The sequence below is a fragment of the Macadamia integrifolia genome, chromosome 10 (genome assembly GCF_013358625.1).
Source record: "Macadamia integrifolia cultivar HAES 741 chromosome 10, SCU_Mint_v3, whole genome shotgun sequence".
In the NCBI taxonomy this organism is placed as follows: domain Eukaryota; kingdom Viridiplantae; phylum Streptophyta; class Magnoliopsida; order Proteales; family Proteaceae; genus Macadamia; species Macadamia integrifolia.
Window position 1 is genome coordinate 26194426 of NC_056566.1, and position 9871 is coordinate 26204296.

The 9871-nt window shown below is 38.0% G+C and overlaps 1 protein-coding gene across 1 annotated transcript; it reads right to left on the minus strand.

Moving 5' to 3' along the window:
* Nucleotides 1-540: 540 nt before the first annotated feature.
* Nucleotides 541-9615, minus strand: LOC122090497 (ATP phosphoribosyltransferase 2, chloroplastic-like). Its single transcript, XM_042660117.1, has 12 exons — nucleotides 9394-9615; nucleotides 8288-8530; nucleotides 8117-8176; nucleotides 6649-6762; nucleotides 5683-5748; nucleotides 5467-5574; nucleotides 5250-5333; nucleotides 2128-2229; nucleotides 1809-1922; nucleotides 1649-1729; nucleotides 1227-1346; nucleotides 541-1035 (listed from the first exon to the last, which is right to left on the minus strand). Exons 2-12 carry the CDS (start codon nucleotides 8516-8518, stop codon nucleotides 940-942), a joined length of 1176 nt encoding a protein of 391 aa, XP_042516051.1. The 5' UTR covers nucleotides 8519-8530; nucleotides 9394-9615; the 3' UTR covers nucleotides 541-939.
* Between the last annotated feature and the right edge of the window lie 256 nt (nucleotides 9616-9871).

Genomic DNA, 9871 nt, shown 5'->3' on the forward strand with positions numbered 1-9871 from the left:
CCACATTGATACTCTATCCTCTTTAATCATGTGATCCTCCAATTGACAAAAGCATTTTCCACACCATGATTGACATCTCTCTAACACACACGAGCTGTAAGGCTGCATGGCCACATGCATGGGCATCCAATCAGGGGTGAGATGGTCATTTCATGATGCCCCGGTCTGTGCCTGGGCGTAGGGGGATATGCTGCCGGTGCAGAACTATTGCAGGGGTCCACAAAATTGTTTCCGCATTGCAGAACAATTGCCGGATCACCGGCCTGGTATCCAACAAGGTTCTGTTAAACTCATCCTGAACAATGTTTGGTTTATTCTAAAACTAGGCCAATTAGTGAGTACCCAGGCTGTTTCTGTATGATCCTACGATGCATCCGAGAAGGGAACCTAGCTGGCATCTGTGGCGATATCTAGCAATGTGCCACCGGTAACCCAGTAGACTTCTATAATGTCAGCCTTGTCGACGGCTACGAACTGCCTGTGAAATTACTTCATCTGCTCTTCAATCCAAATTAGAACACACTATGCTATGGGACAAAGTTAGGTTCAAACTCTGTTAGGACTCATACATGTTTCAAACTAAGCCCTAGTTCTAAACAAAGCAGGGTACTGTGGCCAATGAAGGTTACTCAAAACACATTCATGTGCAATAATAAAGACCTTCTAGTAAATACAAGGGAGACATGGTTTTATAAATGAATCTGAAAACTGCAAACGACCCATCCCCACACCTCACCCCCCCCCCCCCCCCCCCCCCAAAAAAAAAAGTGATAAGATGGCAGGAAAGTTGAAATTTTCTTGCTATCCATAATAGCTATGTCTAACTCTATATAAATGAGATCAATAAAGGTCATCCTCTCGAAGCATTTAATTGGAAATACTAGCACAAAACCTGCAGCAAAAATGTGCATCTGCACCGCTGGGACATCTCCCACAAGATCAAAGCCCAAGCTTTGTAAGAAGTGAACGCCACCTTGGAGGTTCTTCATCAAAAATATATGTCAAAGGAGAAACCAAAACCCCACTGCCTCCAATCTGCATAAGTGAGGAAAAGGAAGGGAATTGAATTTAAGAAGCCAGACAAATTCTTTCAAAGCGAGACATCTCAGACACGAGACACAAAACATAAAAACTAAATATTTTTCCCTCCATTTTGTGATCCAGGTTGACAAATGACTATAAAAATAGTAAGTATAGCTCTCAAAACCAAAATGAGCATCTCTTACTGCTCTCAGCTGCTGAACGGCTTTGTAGAGTTCCTTCTTTGGCACACAAATGACAATTGCATAATAGTCTACCACAACCTTCCCATCACGTTTACAGAAGACTGGACTTATGGTAGGTCCCTGCATATACACATTAAATCAGCGTAAGAAACAGTTAAAGAAAAAAGATATCCAGAAAACTCTTAGTATTTGTCCTCAATTTTCTCAAACAGTAGATTTGAAAGCACATATGGAAGCATGTCCCTTGAATACCTCATGCTGCCCTCAAGTAGGACACACAAAATTTGTCCAAAAATAGTAAGAGCAAATGATGGGTTTCTTTTTTCTTTTCCCTTTTTTTTTTTTTTGGGGGGGGGAGGGGGGGGGAGTGGGGTGGGGGGTGGGGTGGGGTGTAGACAGTAGCTTCCATTCTGAAACCTCACCTGCAACCCAGTTAATGATGTCTGGTTTACAATGCACTTAGCCACTTCCTCTTCGCTAGTCCCCCTCATGTTTGCAACTACCTGACATTAAAAGCATAAGCAAAAACAGAAAATTGCAAAGTAGAAAAAGAAATTATTTCAAGTGACAAAAAGTGCCCACCATGAACTGACCAGCGGCTCTCAAATGAGCCTCCAGTCTTTCAAGCACCTCATGTGTAATGTCCAAGACACCTTTACGCTGGATCAGAGATTTCTTGCTTGCAATAAGGACAGCCTGAAGAGCATCCATAGACATTCTAGTTGTGAGTGTAAATTGTTACTACAATTTTTGGGGCAACACTGAATATGGAAAATTTGCAAATACAAGATCAGCCACTTCACATATGCTGGGGCTCTCAGTATATAGCAATCCTATGCTGTGACTCTTTCAGTATATAGCAATCCTACCACTATGAGTTCCAAGGATTAAAAGAATTTACCTGGCTTTCTAAAACAACTCCACCTTCAATTTCTTTCAAATTATTTTCACGCAGTGTTGTTCCACTACTCACAAGATCCAAAATAGCATCTGCAATCCCCATCTAGGACCAAAAGAATCACAAAAGAAAAAAAATCATGAGTCATTCAATTGGGTTAAAACTAATGATACATGCACAAACTTGCACATAATAATTCCTATTACTAAATTGGACCACCTTCCACCAGGGGTGGGGGAGTTAGATAACTGAAAGGAAAGGATGAACTATTTTAATTTGGGATGATTGTTCATGTATTGGAGGCCTTAAATGCATCACCATGTAAAGGAGGCGTTCCATCTCTTTCCAGCATATCATTAAGAAAATTGAGTCCAAGCTCGAACTTTGGAAAGCTAACTTCTTGTCATATGCTGGTAGATCTGTCCTCATCCAATCGGTATTAGCTTCCATCCCTTCCTACTTAATGATGTGCTTTAGATTCCCTAAGAACATTTGCAGGAAAATTGACAATATATCTATGCACTTCTGGTATAATAATTTGGAATCACATAAATGCCCCCACATGATTGGTTGGCATAGAATTTGTCGACCCAAGAAGAATGGTGGCCTTGGTTTCCGGGGTTATGAAGTACAGAACCAAGCTCTCTTACTGAAATTGGGATGGCGAATGCTCTCTAATCCCGATTCCCTTTGGGCTCAATCTTTAAAAGCTAAATACTTTCCCCGAAGGTCAGTTTTTGAACCTAAAACCCTGAAATGTAGAGGATCTCCTTGCTGGAATGCAATTGTTAATATCCTTCCCATTCTCAAACTTTTGATTTCAAAGAAAATTGGCAATGGACGCACCACTTTCTTTTGGCATGGCCCATGGATTTTTAAGAATAATACCATCATGCTTAAGCCTCTTCTGCAGTCCCTTTCTTACTCCTCTCTTGATAAAGTCAGCATGTTTCTTTCTGACAACTCTTAGAATAGAATTTTAGTCAGTAACGTTCTCCCCCCCAACTATGTCACCATTGTCTTTGAAGTTCCTCTTTCGCATGACGAAGATAGGTGGTGATGTCACATCTATAAATCAGGAACTCTTACTACTAAGACTGCAGCTCGCTTTCTTCAACAGCAATTACTAACAGATTGTCATGACTGCCATAACAGGTGTGCATGCTCATCACCCTGCTCTCAATGGTGGCGATTTTTTTGGAGTCTTCATATCCACCCCAAATTTAAGTTGCTCTTTTGGTGTTTGGCTCACCACGGGATTCCTACCAAATCCTGCCTGCATAACTGGAAGGACCTTGACCCAGTCTGTGATTTATGCTTGAGTGGAATGGAGAACATTCACCATGTTTTCCTCACTTGTGAATTCTCAAAGCGTATCTGGGCGGCTGGCCCAGAGGGCCTCTGAAGCGAGTGTTTGAATTTTTCATCTTTCTCCTCTATTATAATGTATTTCTTTCATTGGCATGAGTTGAATAAGTGTGACTTGAAGTATTTCTTTTCGATCTTCATTATTACATGTTATTTTCTATGTAAACATAGGAACCTTGTAACGTTTGGAAAAGAGAAACCAGACCCTAAGAATATCATGGGCCAGATCCTTCACTGGATTAATTTTACTACCCATACTCCAAAGCCGATTACTCACAGACCAAACTACAATCTGGAACCCATAATATTCTCAGGACCTAATGATCTTACTAGTTCTATCCTTATAACCACTTCTATCCCTGATGATGATAAGGATATGTCTGGATGGGCTGTTGCTATTTTCCATAATCAAGAATGCTTAATCCTTTGTGCTAACTACTTGATGACACGAGAGGTTACTAAAGCGGCCGCGGCAGGAATTCTATTTGGATTAGAAGAAGCTCAAAATCAAAGGATGGGAGGTCCAGGAAATTTGGAGTGATGTGAATGGTCTAGACACTCTAATACAACCTAACAATTTTTTGTCCTGGCCCTAGTTTACTTTAGCTCGTCGTTTCGAGCATAAACATTTTTTGACTAACACGACTTTTGTTAGTATGAAGTCTAATGATTACCCTTTGTATGTAATTAAGAACATAGCGAAAGACGCTCTGTGTAAAAGAACACTGATTAGGAATAGGGTGGGTTTTCTCCTAAACAGCCCCTAGGCTTTTCTGATGTATTCCCCCCCCCCCCCATTTTTCTTTTCCTTCGAATAAAAAAAAAAAATGTATCACTATGTTTCCCTTTCACACCCTACTGAAAGGATCTGATCACAGTTGAATGAGGGGAAATCTACAACGCAGAAAGTGTATAACCAAAATTCTTTCAAACAGTAAAATGAAATGGCAAAAAATTTCTAGACCAGTATGTCTAGAGGGTTTCTACAGACTCGCACCAAGATTTTGCCACGTGGAAGGGTAATATGACAATTTTCAATCGGATGGATATCTAGAACATGGTCTAGGGTCAGATGTTAAATTTTATACTCAATTTTAATCATATACCCACCCATGAATTTTCATATTTCTTTGTATTTTCAACAGTCAAATTTATAATAAAAATTTTCATTTTTTCACTGGATTTTTAAACCTTTATTTTGCCACTTAGCAGACTGTTTTGGCTGAAACTCGATATATGAGCATGGACGCTTCGTATCTAACCCGTAACAAAAAAATTCAGCTCTATCCAATCTGCCATGCAGCAGATTGTGTCAGACAAAGACACCCTCTACATACAAGACTAGAAAAAAATTCCTGAAATGAAATAAAGAAAAATCAATCAGAAGAATGAAAATGAAACTCTACCTTGAAAAGAGCCACCAAGGCAGAACACAAGTGTTACCATGAAGTTCAAAGCCAAAAAAAAAAAATCGGAAAATAATTTTTTTCGCAGAAGTAACTCAAAGAAGGCAGAATATTTTAGACATCTTCCGTATTTTATCAAACTTAAAAAAATAAGGAAAAGAAAAAATAAATGTCTATTTGGTAAGAATATACGGAGACAAAACACTGCAATTTTTTTATTCACATTTGATTGCATACTCTGCAAAATGGTTCCTAGACAACTAGTGCGGACGATTAAATAAACACAGCATAATAATAAAGAACATCTCAGGATAACACATAAATAGAGCTATACAGCCGAGATATTCTCACCGCAGGAGCTGCCTCCAAAGCTCCATCTGCAGTTGAAAAAGTGACATGCTTCACTCCCTTCTCGTTCATAAACTTAGGACCCAGCTGTGCGGGCATGGGAAGAGATCAGTGTATAAGGCACCATCTAACCAGAAATTAACATGGAAATATATTCTTGAAAATCATAGTAAAATAGATAGACTAGAGAAATGACAATAGAATCATCAATATAACATACATAATTAAAACCAGTAACAACTCGCAAAGGCTTCTCATCAGTCCATTGAGGCATTTGGGCTAGCTCACTCAGTGAATTTATATTCTCAAAAATCCCGTAATTAGGAATCTGAAAAATGATGAAGCAACTATTAGCACCATAGCAGTAGAAACTACATGGCAATAGCTAAGATTCAATGCCCCTTTCTGGTAAACAATTAGCAATTTAGCTACTCACTGCAAGGGATAAACGGCAATCCCCATAGTCAAGTGCATCATGAACTATGATCAAATCCTCATTTCCCTGCCAAATTATTCAAAAGAAATAATAAGTTAATGAAAGTATATTTTCTGGTATCAGCCTAAGCAACAAAGAGGCTCCTGAGAATTTCTGAAATTTTCAGAAACATGATTATTTTCCCTTTTCCAAGTTGTGCCATTCATCTTTCTCAACATCTTCATTGCTTCTGCATAAGCCCTACTCATATGTTGTTTTTTGACTACCCAGCATTTCACTCCATTAGAATAACAAGCCTCGCTGTTTAAACAAATATTCTGACTTTCATGCATCATTCAATAACACTCTTTTCCGATACATCTGCAGTTCAACAGAGATATCCTCAGAAAGACCATATTTTTATGGGTTTCTGAGTACATTTTATCATGCTTCTTTGTCATATTCTAAAAGATAAGTGCATGTTTGGGAATACTTGTTATAGTCATAACCCAGCTTCAGAAGGTACCTTGCAAAAGCAAGCACTCCATCTCTCTTAAACTTATATTTGGCATGGTTCATATGTCCAATCCTTCAAAAAAATCCTTCTACTTGTATTTTCCTGATACCAGTGTTAAGAAAATAGAATCTCAACCTTACCTTTTAGTTTTTCAAATTAAGCTCCCATACTCAGAACTATGTATTAAATGATTTATAAGTATGGGATCCATTATACTGAAAGGAAAAACACCAAATCACTAGGAAGAAGCAAGGAGCTCACTTGCCCATACAAAGTTAGCTCAGTATGACAGTAAAAGGGTGTACCCAGTGCACGGGGCTCCCGCCACTGCAAGGTCTAGGGAGGATCATAATATATGCAGCCTTACCCCCATTTCACTGAGAGGAAGTTCCCCCAACTCAAGCACAACCAGTAGGTTGGAATGGAGCCCTCTAGCTCAGTAAGTAACATATTAAAATATCAATGCTTACCTGTCCATATTCACTGACTATATCTAAACCCACAATACCAAGGTCTAAATCTCCTGACAGCAATTTGCGCACAATATCCTTGGGTCGTTGAAACCATACTTCTAAGTTTGCAAGCTGCATCAAAGCATTAAATGAATAAATATGAAAATATAACTATATTTATGTCAACTGCTTCCAACAATCAAATACACATTTACCATTTCAAATATTTCTTTTAATGGGTCAGAACTTAGTCAATTTGCTTAAACTCTTGTTTAAACTCCCCATTGATAAAAATAAAAACTATCATGCATTGTGGATGGCATGACAAGTCAGCTGAATCCAGCTAACCTGTAAAAATGAGTAGGAGTTGCCCCTATCATAGCCAGAGTACAAAAAAGACCAAAATGAAATCAAGTCATGTCACCCAGAAATATGATAAAGATGCCCCTAGCATATTGATGCTGTGATAGATATCAAAATGAGATGCAATCAACATTGTTTATATGCAAAAAGGGGTGTCTACAGAACACACATGCCAACAGGGTCAAGTAGTCAGAAAATGACCAAAATGCCCCAGTATATCAACAATGCAATGGAGATAAAACTATCAATGGCCAAGGTCATGTTGATCCAAGGAAGTTTTGCAAATGTAGTTAATAACTGGATATATTGATGGAATCCACTAACAGTTTGATATGGAACCAAAGTTTAATTATTGTGGCATGTCAAGACAAGGAGGCAGAAAATTTTTAGGTAGAAACAAATAGTATTAATAATAACTAAATAAAAAAAAAAAAAAGAAGAAGAAGAAGAAGAAAAGATTGGAGTCTGATCCGAAATGATTAGTAAACTATGAAATCATACACCAGCAATTCATCATCTATCAATGCTTCCTGACAATAAATACGTGCATGCCAAAACCCCCCCAAAAAAAACTGCACAAGTAACAGCAACCAGATGCAAGCAAAGCCAAATTACATGGGAATGTTGACCATTTAAAATGCAACACAGCTGATAACATAAATGCAACATAAATTCAAAGTATCTCAGTGCATATTTACAAGGCAATAAAAGCTCCATTTTGATCCCACTACATAAATATGGAAGATTACGACAACAAGAGCAGCATTTAAAATATTCATAAAACAAAATAACAGAGTTCTCACCACCATATAAGATCCATCATAGGTGAAACATATATCTCCAGTTAACATCATAAAAGAGCAAGAAGAGTGCCCATAAGGACCCAGCAAATTATCACAGCAAAAGTGACTTGCAGATGAAACAAACACATAGTCACACATGCACAAACATGCACGCACTCAACCTCCACCACCACACAGACACACCCCGAAAGAGAAGTACATGTATAAAGAGGATTTTATTGAAAACAAGCATCACAAATAGAATATTAAAAGAACCAAACACAATACATAAGAGTTTAAGCTTCTACCAGGACCAAAAGAATAATGGCCTACATATGCACCTGTGGAATTGCTGCAACATATTGTCGAGGATTCACCTGCCTAACTGAGAGTTGACAATCCTTTTCAAGAGGTACAACAAAAATGAAATAAACACTAATATTAGAACGACAGAAATACACCACATAGTGAAATAAAAAAAGCATGGCCAACAATCAAGATAAGAAAAATACCTTGAGAAGATCTAAGGTGTCTTGAGCCATGCGACCTTTACTTGGTAACCCAAGACGAATTTCATCCCTCTCAGGGACCATTCTCTCCAGATGTTGGGAGGAAGAAGGGACTGTGGTCTTCACAGACGCATGAGGGGTTAAATAGGAAAATGAGTATACTGGGTATATGCGCTGAGAGGGCATAGTTATAGTGGAGGGAAATGGTTGGACGAGAGCTTGAAAAGAGATCATGGTTGCAGATGACTGGAAATAACATCTCAAGTTAGAAACAAAACATGTCAATAAAAAGAATAATTTTTAATGTAATATAATCATATACAACACATCTACAGAGACAAATTTTATTTTTTTGGTGTAAGCATCTACAAAACATTAACAACAAGATAACTTTTTTTTTTTTTTTTTTTTTGGGGGGGGGGGGGGTGGAGGGGGAGAGACAAAGACCCACTAAAAATTGAAAACTTAAAACGTACCCACATAAGAGAATGGGGAAAGGAACCAAACAAACAGATTCAGCACTGAGAAATATAATTAACATAGATTTTGGGGGGTGAAGGACCAAGAAAGCAAACCTGAGACCACAACTAAAAGTGAACAGATCAATACTTTATAATTTAAAATGGAATTTTAATTCTCAGAGTACCTAATAAAGAGGGGGGAAACTAACTGAGAATGGCAGCTGAATTGGTTGGCCAAGTCTTAAAGAATTCAGCAGCCGCCCAACTTATTGAACAGTAATAATATGTTTCCCACACAAACAATAACAAATGTACATTGCCTGAGATTTAGAGAAGAGTGTGGTAATCATAAGCTGTGGGATTCCAACATGCTAAGCTATATTCTTTCATCAGAATCTTCTACATGCATATTTAGACGAATAACAAATTTTCAATTATCTGTAATGAGAAGTGGGTTTTAAGTCCTAATCCATTATACTAACAGAAGAGGAAGACAAAGTCGACACGGAATCATTGAAGTGAACAGAAAAAACAGGACATAGTAGGGGGAGAGAGAAAGTAAAATGATAACAAAGATCAAGCTTCTTTACACACTAAGAAACATCTAACTAAAAAAAAAAAAAAAACCCAAGTTGAAGAAATTCTCACCAAGAAAATTGATCGTTATTAGCAACGGCTTTGTCTCTGTGGCTGCGGTGTTAACAAAAGCAGCGAATGGATGTGACGGCCGCCGGCAGAGATTAAGAGAGAGGGGCAGAGTAGAGAGAGACACAATTCAATCGGTATGGGTTTGTAGCCGAGTCGACACTGTTGAGGTGGAAGGGGAATCTCGGCTGTATATACTGATTACAGAGGCAAACGACAGCACCCAATCGGAATTGGTATCACCAAATATCGAGAAAAAAATAAAAAGACAGGGTAGGTTTGCTATATCGTAATTCTTGGGGAAATATTTGGTATATTAGATGTGGAATGTCCCTTTTAGTAAATAACATAGTCTTAGGGTATACTTGGAAGGGCCTATGGCTGTTAATTAAAAAGCCAGTTTTTCTTTGAAAAAAATTACATAATTATTTATTTTTGGGTTTTTTTATAAAATAATTTACTTAAATTTTTAATTAATAAA